The sequence below is a fragment of the Pyxicephalus adspersus genome, chromosome 2 (assembly GCF_032062135.1).
Source record: "Pyxicephalus adspersus chromosome 2, UCB_Pads_2.0, whole genome shotgun sequence".
Classification (NCBI taxonomy): domain Eukaryota; kingdom Metazoa; phylum Chordata; class Amphibia; order Anura; family Pyxicephalidae; genus Pyxicephalus; species Pyxicephalus adspersus.
In genome coordinates, this window is record NC_092859.1 from 47,066,654 (window position 1) to 47,088,090 (window position 21,437).

The window sequence follows — 21,437 nt, forward strand, 5'->3', positions numbered from 1 at the left end:
TGCTCAGATTGATGTCTAATTTTAGTTATAGGAGATGCAAGCTTTTCAGAGACAATTCTTAGTGATATAAAGGCTGAGGAAGAAATCTAAGGGGTCACAAAAGCGTCTAGAACAACTTTAGTTACCCATTAAAAGGTAACAGTTAAACTACAAACTTTCTGTAAAATACCAAAGGGTAAAGAGAAGCTGTTTTTATTACAAGAACAGGTTCCAAGACATTTAAAGAGGCTTCATTAACCCCTAGGAGTCATTTAAAGCCCAATTCACCAATTAAAAAGACCATCTCTGACACTTTCTAAAATGTATTGTTCTGAAGTTGCACAATTTTGTTCATTCCTAGTTAGGAACATGTAACATAAAGCACATGTTACAGAGAGGTAAGTTGGAGAATGAATGGTGGTGATCAGTACAACAAAAAATGCCCCCACAAAGTACTGAATACTGCAAGGCAACAACATTTCATGCTTAAACAGAATTCATCTAGTCTATACACTCACACATATGTCAGAGTATTTTGCCCATTAAATAGTTGCAAGTTATTGTGAATCTCATAGACATAACAGGGAACTTGCTGGCTTTGGGCAAAATATGCTAGCTATGGGTATTGGAAATTAATTTGCTGGGCTTTGATCTCCAATGACCAGCTGGGTAACAGGAGATATAGCACCTTGACTTCTGTCAGTCAGGGCAGGGATCAGGATAGCTGGTATGAAGGGAGAATTCTTCCCAGTGCTCTCCTCGGTGTTATCTAGCTCTATGTTTTCTAGCAGAAAGGATCAGGGAGAGGCATTATGGTGGGGATGCACAGTACTGCCCTTTAGGCACCTGCTTGAATCAGACCTTTACAGAGTAGATTCCACTAAGTAGGACTGAATTGTAAACACACAGAAGGTGCGGGAGTACCACTGACACAAATCTTTTGTCTCCTGACTTGCTTGCGTAGTTTTACTTTTAATGCCAAATACTACATTGGGGCATGTTTCCTACCAGTGGAACCAAAGAAACTGAGATATTTTCCTCTCACCGACTTTATGAACCCCAGGGCATCATTTTATATCACTGACAGCTCTTATGCTCAAGCAGTTGTTTTTCTGACTAATAACCCCTCTCTGTGGCATTGTTTTACTCTCAGCTCCATATATTTTCTGTGGCACTCTGTGTGAATCATTATTAAACTCTTGAATTCATAGCAGTGCAGTAAGCACATTGCCACCATTGGCTGTACAGGTAGTCCTCGGGTTACATACGAGATAGGGATTGTAGATGTGTTTTTAAATTGAGTTTGTATGTAGGTTGGAACAGGTACATTATTTTAATAAATGCAATTAGGACAGATGTTTGTCTCAACATATTATTAGGCAGTGTGGTGTCAGTTACTTGAGTTAATCACAAGCAAAGCAAAAAAAAAACACTTTATGGAGCCTGATATGCAGTTGATATGCAAAAAAGAAACAGCTGCAGAGTTTGTTTTGGTCATTAAAGAGTTACAAGACGTTGCAGAAAGAGCTCAGTCCTTAAGATCACCCACAACCTCAGCCGTGTTTAGCAAAAGATTTTCTCTGCAAGTCATGCAAACCGCTCCTATCAAGCCTCCGTCCTGCACAGGAGCGAGCAGGAAAGCCCCGTTCATATCTAGGAATTGTCCGTATGTCGGATGCCCAGGGACTACCTGTATTTCAATACCACATTCCACATGCATCACTTTTGGCCCCGTCCCATGCTTTGCTGCCATTCCATCCATGTACAGTTACTTATACCTGGCACCTGGCCTGTACAATTTCCTATTCTATGGAAGCACTGGGAATAACACCAACTTACTCTGCCTAGTATCACCCACCAGCTTGCAGTTCCACATATTGGACACTAGGAGGCACAGGAGTCGCCCTCCCGGAGTCAGTCCAGTCATTCCTTCCCTTTCAGTGTGACTCTGCGCATGCGCGTTCTTTCATGCCGGCTTTTCTTGTCACCATGGCGGATAGAGCGGAACTGGAGCAGGCTGTAGCGCAGCAGGGAGAGAAAGTGAGGAAGCTGAAGCAGGAGAAAGCCAGCTCGGAGGCGGTAGGTGACGGACAGAGGTTTACTAGATAGGCCCTAGGCAATGCCGGGGTCTCAAGTCGGTGTACAAGCCGGGGGAGGGCTGAATTTGGAGCCACTGCGAGGCATGCGCTACACTGGGGGCTCATAGGCCTCACCCCCATAGGGGTGTATACAGCGAATAGAGGGATCACCCATGACATGCTGCCATGTATCACATTATACATGGAGAAGGCTTATCATCCTGACTATGTGTCTGCTGGGTGATCCATTCTGCCTGCTGTATATATGGAGGAATACATGTCAGTGTCCTGGTCCCTGTCACCATTGTATTGTTCACTGGCCATTGGTACTTTGAGCTATAACTCTGTGCTGAGCGAATAAAGTTTCACTTTTAGGAATTGACGATCAGGTGTTCTTGTATAATGGGGCAGGCAATGTCCTTTCCTCAATATTCCCTTCTACCTGCCTGATGGCTCCAGGTATTGTCATAGCGCTGATTTTCCAGATACCCAGCACATCCCAAATTCCCCGTGGTCACAAGAACTGAATGAACTTCCACTTGCCTATACTGGAGATACGTCATCCCAGCTCAGCCAAACAGGATGGACGATGCTTGTAGGAAGAGAAGAAGAAAGAATATGGCGGCGCTCTGCGATGGATCAGTGACAGGTGAGTATAGCCAGGTTGGAGGGGTGGATCCATCAGAAGTCCCAAAAACATGATGATTTGAAGTTCGGAAACACAGATGGGGTAGTAGATCTAATTAGTTGACAAGTGTCAATTATTCTGGGTGTTATTGGCACTTAAGCTGCGTACACACTTCCAATTTTTGTCGTTGGAAAGGATCTTTCACGATCCTTTCCAACGACAAGGGAGTGCACGATGCATGAACAATGCTGTATATACAGCACCGTTCATGCTCTATGGAGAGGGGAGGGAGAGAGCGACGGAGCTGCACCCTGCTGCGCGCTCTCCCCTTCCCTTTCATTAGGATCGGCTGTCATCCATCGTCCGTGGATCCGGCAGGTCGGTCGTCCAGACGATGGACGACACGACAACGACTGTACACACAGCAGATTTTCGCCCGATAATTGGCCGATGCCGATTATCGGGCGATAAAAATCTGACGTGTGTACGTAGCTTTAGACAGCAAGTTAAAGGAAACCCAATATTTTAAGTTGTCATATCCATAGCTGAGGGAAAATCCTCAAAAGGGATAACAGATCTGGGCCAAGAGTCTAGGATGAACTTTGTAGAGATTTCCTGATCTGCTATTGAGAGAAGTTTGCTATGTCTTTGCAAAATATTCAGTAGGCCCCCCCCCCCCCAAAAAAAAAAAACAACAGTGCAGGTTCCACTCTCATAACCACTCTGTTGATTCCAGCCTAAACGTTAGCCTATGTTTTGGCAGTGTATGATATTATAGTGACTTTGTTTTGTTTGTTTTATATTTTTGTTGTTTTTTTTAATTTGGTGTCCAGAGGTTTCTGTTTCTTCATTGCAAGTGAAGTAAATATTTGTAATCATATATTACATGTATGACAGGCTTTTATTTAATTATCCAGTGCAGCATTTGGTAATTTTTTGGACTTAGCGGGACTCTAGAAATGCCTTTAAGATCTTAGGAAACCAGCCATTAAATTCTGTATTCTGGAGTTACATCAGCATGGGGTCGTTGTGAAGATTGTTCCTTACGTTGGTGGTCAGTGGCTAGAAGGCTTTCCTTTTAGATAGCAGAAAATATTGTTGGTGTCAGTGGTTATTTATATGGCAGGAATGTTGATTGAGAATAGCTGAACCAGTTTGTGTTGTTATGAAGGTTTGTGGTGAATGTATGCCCATTCACACGTCTCATCAGTATCAGTGGTGTAATTCAGGGCGTGAGTTTCATCATCTTGCTGGACATGAAGGTCTTTTATTGTTCAGAGCTGTGCTGTGATGTTGGCTTTGTAAAGAGGTAGCAATTATATTTTTATATATGGAAGTGTAAGAGGAACTGTGTACTTCTCACATATCACTCATGGTGGGTGTATGCAGCCTGAAACTTGTCTGATCTTCACTTCAGGTTTAAACTTCTACATGAGATGTCTTCTTTAATCACTTTCTTTTACATTGTGTCATACATAACATATGAATATTATGTGTTATCATTATATGATATGGTTGCATTGTGCATAGTGTGTATTAAACAAGTTTTATATTATAGAAAAAAAGGCAAAGGACTAATCACCGGTATTGCCTCCGGTCTGCCTGCAGCTGATTTATCCCATTACTTATTTACAATACTTTGTTTAGATTATGTCTGTGTGGAGGTGACCATATTTGTAGAGCCAGGGATTTGCTTCCTCGTGTCAGAGCTTCAGGAAGTGCGATGGTGAGCAGCCCAATAGTGACACCACCAAATCTCATGAGGCTGGATGTCAGAGGGGTTTTGGATAGAGTAGAAGTATGTTAGATCTTTTATTGCTGACTGTGCCCCCAGTACAGACATTCACCTCCCATCCTAAAGCTGCGTACACACCTGCAATTTTTCTCGTTCAACGAGAAACGAGAAAAGTTCAACGAGAAAAGACTGCACGATGCATGAACGATGCTGTACATACAGCACCGTTCATGCTCTATGGAGAGGGGAGGGGGAGAGCGACGGAGCGGCACCCTGCTGCGCGCTCTCCCCTTCCCTTTCATTAGGATCGGTCGTCGTCCATCGTCCATGGATCCGCCAGGACGGTCGTCGGACGATGGACGACGACCGACTGTACACACGGCAGATTTTCGCCCGATAATTGGCCGATACCGATTATCGGGCGAGAAAAATTTGCCGTGTGTACGCAGCTTTACTGTACTAGTAATCATTGTCACTGAAACAGGGAAAGAGTGGTTTCCATAACGAGAGGAGGAATCTTCCATTGAGGACACTTGTCCCAGGGACATCCATCTAAGAGCAGGATTCTTCCCGCTTGTGGAGATATCCACTAACTTTCTGTTGCATCTCTTGGGGAGAAAGTGAGCTTATTATAAATGTTACACAGACCGCAAAAAAAAAATCATGGTTTTGACTCTTCCCTATGCTAACCAAAACTGCATAAAAAGTTTTTGCTTATATGCACACTTTAAATCTTGTACTGCAGATATCGGCAGAGGATGCCCAAGGCACCCAATTTAATTAAAAAAATATTATTTGCTTTGAGCACCCATCCTTATTACAAATGCAGTAGTATTACTTTTTATGTTATATGTTAATTTTATTATATGTTTATTTTTTTTTTTTCAATATTAGATCGCAGAAGAAGTGGCAAAATTGCTTGAGCTCAAGGCACAGCTGGGAACAGACGATGGCAAGCATAAGTTTGTACTTAAGACTCCCAAGGTAACGTATCCAAGACTATCATGAAAAATGATTGTGATACATCCTTTAACTGCAACATAATCCTGAACACAGTTAAGTGTTTTATAGAAGAGGGAGACAACAGGTTCCATTTGTAATGTCTCTGCCACACTGAAATCCAAAGCGGTGTTGGAAGTCCAGCCTGAGGTTCTCCCGGCTGGATTACAAAACGCCTCCCCCTCTTATCTTCACATGATGGCTGAGGTGTTCTATAGCCCAGCAAAGGAGAACTGGACATGGCTGATAACAATGGTTGCTATTTTATTTAAACAATATCACTGGGTTATCGGCTGAAACAGGAAGTTTAAAACTGAATGCATTTTTGGTAAGAGCAAAAGAAAAAGCATGGAAGGTGCATGTGTTACTTAAGTATCATATACACATATAAATATATATACAATAGGCTAGGTGTGTGGATATTCTTACCAGTGATTATAATTGGAAAAAGTTGGAAGGTTGTATGGGAACTGTGGTATTTCTTCAAAATCTGATATATCATATTTGCATATCATTGAAAAAGTGGTAATTTACATGTTTGATGGCTATTGTAATTCTATGAGTGTCGTAAAGGCGATGTCTTCATTGTACTGGGTGAAAAATTGCCCTGCATTAGTCTCTCATGTAGCCAGTCATTTGAATGTATTTGAGCTGCCTTTCTATCCAATGAAAAGAAACATAAATTGAATAGCAGCTTAAAGGTAAAATAAAGAAACTCAGAAGCAAGTCAAATAAACACTGAAGTATCTAAAAGCAAACTATATTCATCCTAATGATTCTGCTACCTGAAAAGGTTTACTTACTTAGATTTGTGTATTCTTGTGTGTGTTCGGCTGCTGTACTAATGCTGTTTAATGTATTAACTTTATGCTGTTCATTCTTTTAATTAGGGAACAAGAGATTATAACCCTAAACAGATGGCCATCAGAGAGAAGGTTTTCAACACAATTATCAGCTGTTTCAAGCGCCATGGTGCTGAGACTATTGACACACCTGTGTTTGAGCTGAAGGTAAGATGATTAACAAACCTCTGTTGGCTGCATTTATGAAAGTACCCAATAACATTTATTGAGTGTTGATTTATACTGCACATCCTAACTGATTGAGCTGTACCTTGGAACAAGTGAAGGTGTAAATTGTATCTTTAGGCATGATTGGTCTTGTTTTCATTCTAAGATCTTGATTTACTTGCCTGTGAAATAAAGTATGGTGACACAAAAACAAATGAAAAAAAAAAAAACAAACAAAGAGAAGGTCCACTTAAACATAATATTTCAGTATTCAATAAATGCCAGGGCAATAATCCATCTCCTCCATCTCTCAGACTTTGCTGCAGTTTCCAGGTTTGCACACTTTTCTCATGTAATCATTGAGAGTCCTTTATTTCCTGTTTTATATTATATTTAGTTAGGTTTATTTAAGGAAAAATGCAACAGGGGGTGTTAGAGCAGTCCGCATTCTCCACAGTGTGCACTCTGTATTCATCTGTCTTTTGCAACCTCTATTTAATTGTACAGCGCTGCATAATATGTTGGCGCTATATAAATCCTGTTTATTAATAATAATAATATTAATAATAATTGTCCGCAGAGTGCAGTCTGCTGGACCTTAGCATTGTCCACAGTGTGCAGTTTGCTGTACAATGGATCTCAATGGGGATTAGACCAGGATAGATTGAGACTTCCACATGGTAGCTATATGCAGATTGTTCTTTTATTAGATCCACCGAAAATTCAGATTTGCAGGCTTTGTCAAAGATGAGAAAGTAGTAAAGTTTTTGATATTGTTACAGTTGATTTTTATATTTCATATATTATTTTACATTTCAGGAAACTCTAACTGGAAAATATGGAGAAGATTCCAAACTTATCTATGACCTAAAGGACCAGGGTGGTGAATTGCTGTCCCTTCGTTATGATCTTACTGTATCCTTCATATTGGGAAAAGGCAAATAATAACACCAATTAGTGAATATGAAAGTTGGTCGCAAAACAGGAACGAAATACACAAGCTATCCAGTGCCAATGCAGGTTTGGTCCTCATATGTGGCTCATTTGTGGGAGTAAGGGTATACACTCATATGCCTCCCTATATCTAAAATTACTGGGTTTTCCCGTTTATTGTAACCTTTCCCTACTTTAGCAAAAAAAAAAAGTGTTGTCTGAAGTGGCACTTTTTCATATATACACTTTACTGCAACAAAATATAAGAAACCTTATATTAAGTGTTTAACTGATGGGCTGTGATCTGTTGGTGATTTTTTTCTTAAAATACTCTTACATTCTGATTGCTTTTTACAAAGCATACACAAAACTGCATGGCCACCATACATAAAACTGCTAGCTCATTCTTTGTGAATGAGCATGTTTGTATCAGATAAGGCTTCTGTGTATCTGGGAGGTTTCTTTATCCTTATCACACATCACTTACTACACAGCTACTCTAATGACTGCATTTGTCAGTTGGAGCAATAGTGACATTATCTGACATATGCAGCCCTGTGATTCTAAGCTGGAGAAACAGTTTAATTGGAGGTATACAGTTAGATCAACTGTTGTTTATTTAGGACATCCAAAACCATTTGTAATATAACATAGAAGTAATTAGTTTTCAATGGCCATTCAAGTTATTGTCAGACATTAATAAAAACACTGAAGGCCTCTAACACTTTCAGATTTTTACAGAACCAAAGTGTTGCCTTTGCAGAAATTTTAAAGGAAGATGCTAATACTTGAACACAAATTTATTGGCTTGTTTATGAAAATGTCACTACTTTTAAAAATGCCTTATTTGTTACAATGTGAACAGGTTCTTGTTTCCTGGTAATCAGGCTTCTAAAAATATAGAACATTAGTACCGTAATTTGTGGTGTCATAATAAGTATTTATACTGGCACTGAGTGTCTCTCCTACCAACTTTCAGGCATCTTACCTGTAATATCTGTGTCCAGGGTTGTGTTTGCTTTTACTTGTAGGTGTTGATGACATGTACAATGGCATTGGTGGCCACCAACTCTTATGTTTCAATCACCACTGCCCCTATTATTTGGATTTATTCCTTAACACTGTTGGTAGGTTCCATTTGCCCGTTACTTGGCCATGAATAAAATAACAAATATTAAGCGTTACCATATAGCCAAAGTGTACAGAAGGGACAACCCAGCTATGACCAGAGGTCGCTACCGTGAGTTCTATCAGTGTGTAAGTATAAAAAGTTCTAATGTTACATTGACACGTGAAAACCCAACATAAAAGAATGAACATATTTTATCTGTCTTTCTTTATTTTGTCTTTGTTTTAATTTCTTTTTTTATGAGCAGTGGACACCTTTTATATAACAGTGTGGAGAATAAGGAAGACCAGAAATCATTATTAGTCAGTGAGAAATCAGCTTTATGTACTCAGCATTAGGGTGTAAAAATGTCAGTGCCTATGGTTCTCCTCCATATAATTTAAATTATTGTAAATTTGGGTTGGGATTAGGATAGTTTAAGTGTAGAATAACAATAGGATTAGGACGCAATGGCCCAGATTTTTTAAAGCTCTCCAAGGCTTATACACTTTTATTAGTGAAGCTGGGTGATCCAGCAAACTTGGAATGGTTTTCTTCAAAGTAATTTGCTATGTGTTAGCAAATGTTTTCAGTCCTGGTCCAGATCCACTCCAGGTTTGGTGGATTACCCAGCTTCATTTATGGAAGTGTATCCTCTCCAGCCTTGAAGAGCTTTAATAAATCAGGCCCAATGTTGGAGCAGATTCTCATTCTCCATTTTTATATCAAGGTTCACCCAATCAGCCAATTAGAAAAAAGCCTGTGCTGTTCCAAGCTTACTAGAAACAAGCTGTGTTAAATTTTAGAAAGCTTTAAAATGTAAGAAATATATTTGTTCCAGTGTTTTACATTTTAGATTCTTTTCAAGTGTGGTATTAACCACCTGGGCGGTTAGCCCGAGCCTGGTTCGGGGTAAGAAAACTTTTACCCCGTACCAGGTTTGGGGTAGCTAAAAGTATAAACAAGCGTTACAGTGCAATCTGATTGTCATACAACATTGTATGACAATCGGATTGCAACTGAAAAAAATACTTACCTTATCCCTGCAGCTCCCCCGGAGACGTCTTCTGTCTTCAGTCTTCTCCCAGCGTGTGCAGTGACGATCTCCGGGGTTTCCCGGTGACGTCCGTGCGAGCGGGGCGGGAAATTCAAATCACTTTGTATTGGATTCAATACAAAGAAATCTTTATATAATATATATATATATATATATATATATATATATATATATAATTGTATTAAATATATATTATAAAAGGTACTGTACAGTTACATTATACACTATTTAGTTTTTTTTTTAAGATTTTTTTTTTTTTTGTTTAAAAAAAAAAAAAATTTTATTATTAAATTTATTATATTTTGGACATATTTTGGTGAGTTATGCGGTAATTCGGTGAATTATAAGTAATTATTGAGTAATTCTGTGAATTATAGCCTACATCCTAAAAAAAATTTCCATGCAAAAAGTGTTACATGTTTTGCATGGAAATTTATTTTAGGATGTAGGCTATAATTCAAAGAATTACTCAAGTACGGAAAGAATTAGAAAACCCGGCGTTCGCGTACCGTCCCTCTGCGATTCCTGTTGATGTCCGTGCATGCACCCGTCAATGGGGGTCGTATATTTTGTATTGGATTCAACACAAACTCCTGTATCCAATCCAATACAAAATAATACAATATATATTTATGTGGTTTTGTCTATAGGTATGTGACGTTGGACTTTGTTTTAAAATTTACCACACTAGGGAGGTGTTTTTGAAAAATATATTACTATACAGTATACAGAATTATTAAATTTTCAGTATTTTTGATTTATTTATGCATTCTTGTTTAAGCTGTTTTTTGTATTTTTATTTAATTTTATTATTAAAGTAATTAAATTCTTGCTTCTCCTCCTAAAATTTGCTCTTAAGGATATTTTTAGAACCTATTGCAGCACAGTATAGAACCAGAAAAACTAAAAACCAAAATGTCATTGATAACATGTAGTACAAATGATTAGTATTTCATAATCAAACCTTTTATCATTCTCCGTTAATTTTAGCAATAAAACAAGAGGTACAGTTTTCTTTCTTTATCTGTTGATAACCAGATTTTTTTATGTGGAGTCAGTTGGTTTCAGTTAGTATACTTAAACATAAATACGGTCAGATTGGGCAGTGAAAGTTAAAGAATGAAATTGGCTGCAAGAATTTTTCCAGTAGCTGATTTACATCACTGTTGTCTTGTTTAGGATCAACTTGAAACACTTTCAGCAGAATCAAGTTGTGTGGATTTTTATGGGAAGCTATCCCTTTATATCTAACGTTTGCTTAGATACATACAACTCCGTAATTACATTTTTTCCCTGTTCACATTAGTAGCTTTTATATTTTTAACTTTTGTAACATAAGTGTAAAATGACCATGTTTCTTTTGCTGTTGATTGCAGGATTTTGACATTGCAGGACAGTATGACCCCATGATTCCTGATGCTGAATGTCTTAAGATTGTTCATGAAATTCTCAGTGGACTGGAATTGGGAGACTTCTGTATCAAGGTACTTTATGTAATCCATTATCTTCACTTGGTACACACTATATGCGTCGAAATAGTATTAGATATATTTTGCATTCTTATGTTTTCTGTATTAGGATAATTGAATTTAGAATCTGATCTTGCACATTAGACAATAGACTGTAGCCATCCGACCTCTTCTTTTCTTTTATTTATATGTTGTCATTTTTTCATCTAGGTAAATGACAGGAGAATTTTGGACGGCATGTTTGCAGTTTGTGGTGTACCAGACAGTAAATTCCGTACAATCTGCTCCTCGGTGGACAAACTGGATAAGGTAAAAGTTGTTAGAATATATACTTTGTTCGGAGTAAAGTAAAAATTTCAATGTCCATTATAACCAAATGTTGGAAACAAAATGTAGTAAAAGTTTTCTGGTAAGCGAAAACACACAAAATCTGTTCAAGTTACTACTACTATTATGTTCTTTCAAAAATGTACATGCAGCATCAGGCCACTTCTTCCCCATCTTCTGGTATAAACTGTACTGCTCATCAAAGCAATCATGTTTATTGGTCTGTTTACAGCAGGCCATTTTTTTGGCATTGATGAGGACACAAAGGGGCCCCTCTTTGTAAAGCTCTTGTTATATATTATAATTAAAGATTATTCTACTCTCCCTAGAAGCTAATCATTGTTTCTGGCAAAATGTGTTTACCCAGCTTAAGGAGAAGAGTTTTTATGATCGGACAAAATTATCTAGAGCAACAGTTGTAGACTTGAGTCACAAAATTTTCTGCTGTGTGCTCACAGACACATTCCATAATGTTTAACCTTGGGTTCATCTGACACCCTTTATCCCTATGGCCATCACATTTAGGGACAAAAAGCATTTTATAGTTGAGTTCAGGTAAACCTATCCCCTCCCCTTCCCAAACCATATATTACGTGGCTCTCTGTATTTAGGATAGCACTTTATTAGTTTATTGTTCTAATAACATTTTGTTTACACAATTACCTGTTTACTGAGGAACTCTTTTTTATACATTTATAAATATTATATACACTCACACTTGTAGTTTGTGTGTTATTTTTTTCATCTTTAATTAGTGCTTCACAAGCTGTTCTGTTGGTCTTTTTAATGCTCACATTTCCTGACAGTCTCTGGGTTAAGGGTCCAAGCAGGTGCTGCTCTATGTTTCTGTACATGAAACACTTAAAATGCTTCTATTTGTGATTTTATAATTGGGACTACATCTGAGATAATAGAGAATACCATGCGTAGCACATCAAAGTGGGAAGGACAGAAGAAACATTATCTGTACTCTTCTTTTGTAGACTCCTTGGGAAGAGGTGAAGAATGAAATGGTGGGAGAGAAGGGACTTGCTCCTGAAGCTGCAGACCTGATTGGAGAATATGTCCAAAATAACGGTAAGCAACAGCTATACCAAAGAATACTTCTGGTCATTATTAAAAAAAATTACAGGATACTGTATTAGGCTTTATTACTTGGGAGTCACTGACCTGGAAAAAGCATGAAGGATGTCTGATGTCCCAACTTTAGCATCACTGTGCTGTGTCTTATTATTTTTGCTGCCCAGTACAAGGGTATATTTGCCTATTTACCATTTGCTCTGTAATCACAGTTCCAAAGAGGCCTAAACTTGTGAGCAAAGATTTTAGTATTCATTGAGTGCTTTGTGAATAAATGTGTTTTGCCTGTGGTGGTGTTGACATTTAAATGTGTAATTTTGTAATGAATAACTATACTCTATATTTGTTTGTAGTTACGTTTCCTTTTTTACTATTGTTGCATATTGTAGGTGGGTTGGATCTGATTGAAAGACTACTGAAAGATTCTAAACTTTCACAGAGCAAGCAGGCCTTAGAAGGATTAAATGATATGAAGATCATGTTTGAGTACCTTCAGCTGTTTGGTGTTACAGATAAGGTGGGTCTACACAAATAGTAACCAGTTACAGTTTGCACAAATGTGCTTACTTTTTGCTGTTCTATAAAGCTAAACACTTTTTCTTTCTGACAAAAAAATCGGGTAAAAGAGCACTAAAGCACTCAAAACCCATCTTTTTAATCTTGCCTACCCATCTTCTTCTTTCTCCTAAACCCTTACTACTTCCCACCACAACATATCTCCCCTCCAATTGGGTTTATTATTATATTAATAAATGTAGTGGTGGGTTGCTAAGCATGATTTATTTGTGTCCAAGCTTGCATTAGTCATGGCAAAATAAATAAAATTACCAAGGCTACCATGTGGTTAATGGAAATATTTGCGAACATACAGAGGCTGTACTCTCATTTTGAAACTGTTTGGTGCCTGATTTTTGTGTCATTGCCCTGGAACAGATGTGCAGATCAGGAGCTCTGGCATACATTTTGGCTTCACTTTTGTGTGCTGGATCCATGCCAGAGACGTCCAGGTAACATGCATTTCTAGATGGTAGTTCAATATGCAGCTTTAATACCTTAATTGTCACACATTTCCTTTAAAAAATGAGCTGAAGTAAGTCATTAGTTTTGTGAGAATGTACATTTCACTGCAAAACTGTGTTGGCAACAGTATGGTAGGTACAAACATTCTATAGATTAAGAGAAGGGTTAAAAATTGTGATGGGAAAACCAGGGGAGCTTGTCATAGCATTCTCAGACAAAAAGGTAGGCAATCTGCTTGGCTGTAATCATAATAATTTGGCTTCATTGCCTACTGGCTACTGTCAGCTGTAACAGTAAAGCAATTTGGACTTTCCTGACTTTGATTTTGTCTCTGCCTGTGATTTACATATTTTTCGGCCTTAGATAGCCAGGCAACAATTTCAAATAGAAATCAATACACTTTTATGACAAGTGTACTTTAAAATGTATGTCAAGTTAAATACTTTTTTTCATACTTTGATAGAGTGAGGAGAAGATCATGTTTACTGCTATCAGTGACTCTATTTTAAAAGATCTTCCCTCGTTGGTTTTACAAGACATGAAGTGAAGAAAAAATCTGCAATATAAATGGACAAATAAAAATCTGACAAGTGTTGTAGATATCCAAAATGCCACTATTTCTGGAATTTTAGCTGTTCGTGACTCATGTCTTGTCTAGTAAAACCTTGTTAGAATGAGTGGAAACATTTCTCCAAATGGCAGTTGTTTTAATTCCTTTCCACTCATTCCAAAACTAGGTATATTTGAGCTCAATGTACACTTTTCATTATAGTTAGGTGTCTTTTCTATCAGATTAACTCCAGTTGCTAATAGCTATCGTCCTCTGGGTTTTGACTTAGTGGGGCAGCAAGACTTATTGGCTGCTATGTCAGAGATAAGCAGTTCTTTGATTCATGTGGAGCAATAAAACAATAAAATTAGTACAGATTTGCGGTCATTAGCACCCTGGAGTTGGCTATTTCAGCACTCTATCTGGTATTTTTGTAACATGTAAACATGTAACATGTCAAGTACAAATATCAAGCAGCGAGTTACTTGTAAACATAGCTAATATGGATTTTGAAAAATTTTGCAGGTGGTTTCTTCTAGAATGTAATTTTTTTTTTTTTCGCTTATTTTGCATCTGGTCCAGATTTCATTTGACCTGAGTTTAGCTCGTGGCTTAGATTATTACACAGGAGTCATCTATGAAGCAGTGCTCATCCAGAACCAAGCAGAACCTAAGCAGCAGAACGACCACAATGAAGATTCAGTTAGCGTTGGCAGTGTGGCTGGAGGAGGACGCTACGATGGCCTGGTTGGAATGTTTGATCCTAAAGGAAGGAAAGTCCCATGTGTGGGAGTCAGCATTGGAATTGAGAGAATATTCTCAATCATGGAGCAAAAAGCGGAGGTATGTGTTTTTTTTTCCATCAGACTAACAGTAAAATGTGAATAGTGTTGATGAAATCAAAAGCAGTAACCATACTGCCCGGATGTAAGTACTAGGATGTAGATTTGTTATGCAATCTAGATCAGCTAGGTTAAGTATTCACCTGTTTGTTAAAGGTACAACAAGTAGATCTCTTTGAATCATGTCACATTTGTTACTGGGCTTGGGATGCCTAAAGATCTATGGAAATGGACAATAAACAGTCATGCAGTGCTTTTGCAAGTCACAGCCTTCTATAATATGTCATGTCTTTCACTAGGCCTCAGAAGCAAAGATTCGGACCACAGAGACACAGGTACTAGTGGCAGCTGCTCAGAAGAAACTTCTAGAGGAAAGAATGAAACTTATTGCAGAACTCTGGAATGCTGGAATCAAGGTATTTTAGTTTTCCTCATTATTTTTTTTTTAATAATCCCTTAGCATTACCTACTTGCAAGGAGTAACAATTTTGTTTAAGGCTGAACTAAACATTGGTTAAACATTCTCCATGTTTAAATATGGTTGTTGGCTGTAAGGTTTGTTAAACCTCGCAGTAGCTTGTCTTAACAATCCAATTTGTTTAACCGTAAAACTGTTTTCTAATGAATTTTGTCTTGGTGCACACAGGCAGAAATGTTATACAAGAAAAATCCAAAGTTACTTAATCAGCTGCAGTATTGTGAAGAGACAGGCATTCCACTGGTGGCCATTATTGGAGAACAGGAGCTTAAAGATGGAGTGGTTAAGCTAAGAGTTGTCTCTACAAGGGAAGAGGTATTCTTTTTTTGTTTTTTCTTTAATTTGTCTTGTAACAACTCTGCACAGCTTTTATGGTCTGACATTTCTTGCTGATTTTGGGGTACAGTTTTAACAATACAGTACTGGCTGCTTATACAAATGAGTCCCTTCCTTCTCTCTTGATAAATTTGCACTGGATTTGTTCTGTCCAGTGATTAAAGAATAGAGTTTACTTCATTCTTTAAGAAGTAAAAAGTAAAAGTTTTTAACTTGATGAGCAAAAACAATGTTACATAATCTGTCAGTATAGCTGTTTCATGTAAGTAATGATTGTGCTCGATTTACGGTCCCTCCCACACTTTAGGTGATTTACTGGGATTTGTAGACTTCATACAGTTTGCAGAGCACTCCACACAGCTGACACTGCTTGATTGTCTGATTTTAACAAAGCTATGTAAACACTACATTTCTATTTGCTTGAAGCAGTCTTTTGTTGGTGTTTCCTGGGTCAAAATGATTGCTTTACACCCAGCACTGTTCAGTTCTATGGGAAAGGAGTGGAGAACAAGTGGGAGGCACACTGCTTCTTCCACCATAGGTGTTTAGTGATCTGCCCAGTGGTTTGCCAGGGGACTTCTGAGCTTGATTTTTGCCACAATCATTCATTGTGGTCAACTATTATCTAGCATGTGTACATAGCTTAAATCACCCAACCTTACCAGTCCTGATATAGGAAAGAGGCAGGTACAATTAATGCAGACTGAGGAAGGTATTTTCTTAAAGTTGTAGTTGTATTTCTGTGAAGATCAGTGGATTTTTTGTAGTTTTTAAAACGTTTTTCAACCTATAAAAATAAAACTAATGCAGATGCAGCATCTAAAGTGTAGTAAACTGCAATATGTAATGTCTTACACTTCTTTGTCAGTAGAGAATTTAGAAATATGATCTATGTAGGAATGTTTAAGCCAGGTGGATAAACACTTTTGCGAATAGCCTGTTTGTAGTGATTTAGCTGGGGGTATTTTTTTTTCTTATCAAGCGAAATTCTGGTGTTAGGAGATGATAATTGGAAACTGAAACTTTTTCTACTGACTTCTTTTTTTTTTTTTTTTTTTTTTTTTTTTTTAAAGCACATTCTTGTTTTTGCCACTCACTTGGTTGTTTTCTTTTTTTTTTTTTAGGTGGATGTTGCCAGGGCAAATTTGGTGGAGGAGATTCAGAGGCGGACTAGCCAATTTTAAGACGTTTAGACTGAGGTCAATGTATATCCGGGTCCACTTGTCTTTGACACCCTGTGGTTTACTACATTTATTTATAAGCAGAATCTGAATAAAATGTATATTTCTTCCACTGCTTTGTTCAAATAAGGGACAATGTGTAATAAATGAGGTTAAATAAAGCATGTGTTACTGGATAAAACCACAAACTTTGAATTGATTTGTGACCTTACTTTCTAAGATAAAATGAGAAAGGAATAGGGGACAGCAATAGTTTTAAGTCATTTTAATCATTCACCTAGACATTTATGTGATCTCTCTTACAGTATGGCAGTTGTCAAAGCATGCTACTGTAACAAGAGACAGCCAGGAAGTTTGCAATTTCATAGGGATGATATGATGATGTACTTTATTAAGCACTGTGTAATATGTTGGAGCTATATAAATACTGCCTAATAATATTATGGAGGTCAGTTTAAATAATTTTTTCATGACAAGATTCCCCTAAAAATGATCTCAAGAAGAGGCCTTTGTAATTTTAACTGAATCTTAGTATTCAGTTAAAATTCAGTAATCTTGTATTTTTCACAGATCTATGCAAAGTCTGTTTAAGTCCAAGAACTGTCATATAGGGAAGATGTGCTTCACCATACTCAGAGACACAATGACAAAAGCATTAGACAATCTTGTTGAATGCTAAAGTCACAAAAAGGTAATGTAGCACTGGGATAGAAGGGAGGCAGGACATTCAGGTTGCTGGAAAAGTAAGTATATTGGCTCTTTTCCTTTAGGCCTCCTATATATGGATTTTCCCCCTCACTAAGGTTGCAGGGTCACCAGTTGTACAAAAGTGTTATTGTATGTAAATGTTTCTGATTTAAGACAACTGAGTGTATATTCACACCTTTGTGTTTTTATTTGTATTAATGCACATTTGAAACACATCATGAGTTTAGTTTATTTCAGAAGAATTATACATTGCACATAGTTCTGGATCATGTTTACTTTGTAGTCCCCGTGCACTTGCAGGCCACTTGAAGTCAAAAGCACAGTACTTTCACAGGCATCCACTCATTTCTTTCCTTAGCCCATTCATTCACCCATAGGACACCCATTTTTTAGATGATGCCCACAGTTGTTTCAAAAAACAGCAAAGAGATGACGAGGCACCCTTTCTGCTGCTGTCCATTCCAGTTTTGTTAGGTGCCTAAGTGAAGAACATATGCTGGTGCTGGTATGTGGTCATAGTAAAAGTCTGATAATTTTGTTTTTTTATGAAGGTCTGTTATACCCTTGCATGCTTTGGAGGCAATGATTGCAACGTTTATGAGCAGTTTATTATTATCCAGTATTTATATAGCACCGACTTATTACGCAGGGCTGTACAAAGTCCTTAGCCATGTCAGGAACTGTCCCTTAAAGGGGCTTACAATCTAATGTCTCTACCATAGTCATATGTCATTAACACAGTCTAAGGACAATTGTTGAGGGAAAGCTGAATCACCTAACTGCATGTTTTTGGGGGGTTTTTTTTTTCTTTTTTGGGATGTGGAAGGAAACCACACTCCAAAAAACCTACATATAATATATGTGGGGATATTATTTGTGTAATTCTAACATTCAAGTTATGTATGAGGTGACTATCAGAATACACAGTTGCCTGATACACATAAAGAACTCGCTGCTTCCTCTAGTGCAGGGGTCGGCAAACTCCGGCCTTTAGGCCAGATACAGCCTAGCCAGTAGTCAGTTCCGGCCTAACGCCCCCCTGACCTAATCCTGGCCAACAGGGGTCGGCAACCCACGGCTCTTGAGCCTCCTTGTTATGCCTCCCTTCCCTATTTACCGCGGCCGGCGTTAACACTTCTGCCACCGGGGTAAAGAGAGATTCCCTCTCCATGCATTGCGGAGGAGAAGGATTTCCCTTCAGGGGCGTTCCTGGTGGGGGCCGCAGCCAACAGCGATAAAGAGAGTCCGTCTTAGTGTGCCTTCTTGACCTCCTAAAATGGCCTAGTAGCCAAAAAAGTTTGCTGACCGCTGCTCTAGTTCATTTAATGATGGCTCTCGGCTGAGTTTCATTTCTGTTTAGTATATTTTGAGAAGGGAGGCTCATTTCACGTTCCTTATTAGGTCCTGTAGGACACTAGCTTGTACAACCTGAACATCCCTTCACCTCTCCTTAAAACCAGATATTTATAGTGAGTATGACAACATAGAGGTGAATAGAGGCCAACACAAGTTCTCCTCTCTGGTATTCTACTAACCCGACTCTCTCCTCTACAATCCACCATGAATGCTGCAGCCAGACTTATCCATCCTTCCCTCCGCTCCTCTTCCGCTACATCTCTTTGTAGTTCTCTTCACTGGCTTGCATTTCACCTTAGAATCAAATTTAAGCTCCTGTGCTTTGCCTTCAAATCCCTCCACGGCTCTTGTCCCACTTACATTTCTGATCTGGTAAAAAATACTCTCCTAGCCGCTCTCTTCGCTCCTCCAATGACCTACTACTGACTTTCCCACTCATATCCTCATCACATGCATGATTTCAAGACTTTTCTAGAGCTGCCCTGACTCTGGAATGGTCGTCCTCGTCCTATTCGGCTTGCTTCTACTTTCTGCTCATTTAAGCACTCAAAACCCATTTTTTCAAACCTGCCTACCCATTTTCTTCTGTCTTCTGAAACCATCGCTACTTCCCACTATTACATATCTCCCATCCTATTGTGTGTAAATTCACCCACCTACTAGATGGTAAGCTCTTCGGGGCAGGGTCCTCTCCTCCAGTGTCACTGTCTGAATCTGTCATCTGCAACCCCTATTTAATGTACAGCGCTGTGTAATATGTTGCCCGCTATATAAATCCTGTTTATTAATAATAATAAAAAGTAGCCCAGTGTTTCTCAACCACCCGAGGGTTTTCCAGAGGTTGCTAGGGGTTCCTTGAGCAATGAGAAGTTTGTGACTCTCAGGTCAGTTTAACTGATACTAATAATGTTTTTGCCTATCTGTAAAGGCGACATTCATTCCACTAGCCAGCAATGTAAGAGGCATTCTTCCTACTGACCACCACACTAATGTACTGTGAGCTGTGGATTTACTAATTATAGCAGGGGTTCCATGAAGAAAGAAATGTTTGTCTGATTTATTAAGGGTTCCCTCATGTAAAAAGGTTGAGGAATGCCAAATAAAAGAGGGTAAAATACACAGGCATAAAATAAAGTGCCCAGACATGTTTGGCTTTTTTATCCATAAATATATTAGAATATTGAATATAGAAATACTGGGTTGGCAACCCTCAATAAAAACTGCATATTTTCTAATGATATTTACCAACACTTTTAAACTTTCCACAACTCTTTGGAAACTAAAAGTTTTATGATTAGTTAGTTACTAAATTCTGTAAATTTATTATGTAAAGAAAATATAAATTATCTTGTGTCATGTTTTACCTTTCCCAACTACAATAAACCCCTTTGATGCAAATGTGTGAGACAAACTAGCTATGAGACAGTTTTATTTGGCCATAAATTCATTGGCTGATAGCTAGTGATCTGGTTTTCCACATTCTTCCAGTCACATATGATCTTTTGTCTGTTCGATGAACCATTTCAAATCTTTCACAAGGGAAAATAAACTTGTAAATAATGTCAGTGTCAGTGACCTCTAATTGTCTTAACTGCATATTGCTTAGTCCTGGAATCAGTGTTATTCTGATCAAGTATCAAGATAGTGATGGAAAAAAGGTCACATTCTGCAGAAACTCTTCCAATAGGATGTCCCCTCATGATTTTGGATTCCAAAAACATCTCATTTTATTTTTTCCAGCCATAATGGTTCCACACCTAATTCCAAAAGGGGGGGCAGGCCACCAAGAACAGAAACAATTCTGTCCCCGCACAGGTTAGGACATTGAGGAATGGCTGATACATTTACCCATATGGTCTATTCTATAAAATGAGTTGTGTTTCTATGCATTAGATTGTGTTAAGGGAGCCCGTTCATATCAACATGTCTGCTTAATGTGTTAATAATGTGCATTGTGGTTAAGTCTACATTCCCACAATGCACTATTCTAGAAAGGTGTAAATAAACCATAAAAGTGCAAGCTATACTACATACACAATCTTTGCTATCTTAGCAATAAAACATTATATCTGTCATTTGTAACGCCTGTTTAAAGTAGGGCGCTATACGGCAACATATGTTGGTGCTTTAAAAAAAAAAAAGTTAAAAAATAAAACTTTTTTTCAAGCTTTCACTGCCTTCTGAAGTTGTATTCATTCTTTTATATACACTATATTCTCATTTCCCTCTTATTCAGAACATTTCCAGGTCCTGTCACTTTTACCTGCACAACATCTCCAAAATCCCCTACCTTGTACACGTTCTTATCTCTAGTCTAAAATACTGTAACATCCTCCTCTAACCCAACTCTCCTCTACAATCTAATATGAATGCTGCAGCCATACTTAGGCTACGTACACATGTGCAATGGTTCTCGTCCGATATTCGGCTCAGTGCTGACGTGTGTATAGTGCTGATCGCCCATCGTCCGAACAACCATCCTGGTGGATCCACAGATGATGGACAAGGAACGATCGTAATGCAAGTGAAGGGGAGAGAGTGCAGCAGGGTGCCGCTCTGTCCT

The 21,437-nt window shown here is 38.3% G+C and overlaps 1 protein-coding gene across 1 annotated transcript; it reads left to right on the plus strand.

Moving 5' to 3' along the window:
* Nucleotides 1-1,925: 1,925 nt before the first annotated feature.
* On the plus strand, nt 1,926-16,998 carry HARS1 (histidyl-tRNA synthetase 1). The gene is made up of 13 exons (XM_072400684.1): nt 1,926-2,058; nt 5,315-5,404; nt 6,310-6,429; nt 7,249-7,344; nt 8,494-8,619; nt 10,904-11,011; nt 11,207-11,305; nt 12,307-12,400; nt 12,793-12,920; nt 14,556-14,816; nt 15,115-15,231; nt 15,462-15,608; nt 16,754-16,998. Exons 1-13 carry the CDS (start codon nt 1,948-1,950, stop codon nt 16,811-16,813), a joined length of 1,557 nt encoding a protein of 518 aa, XP_072256785.1. The 5' UTR covers nt 1,926-1,947; the 3' UTR covers nt 16,814-16,998.
* The last annotated feature ends 4,439 nt before the right edge of the window (nt 16,999-21,437 follow it).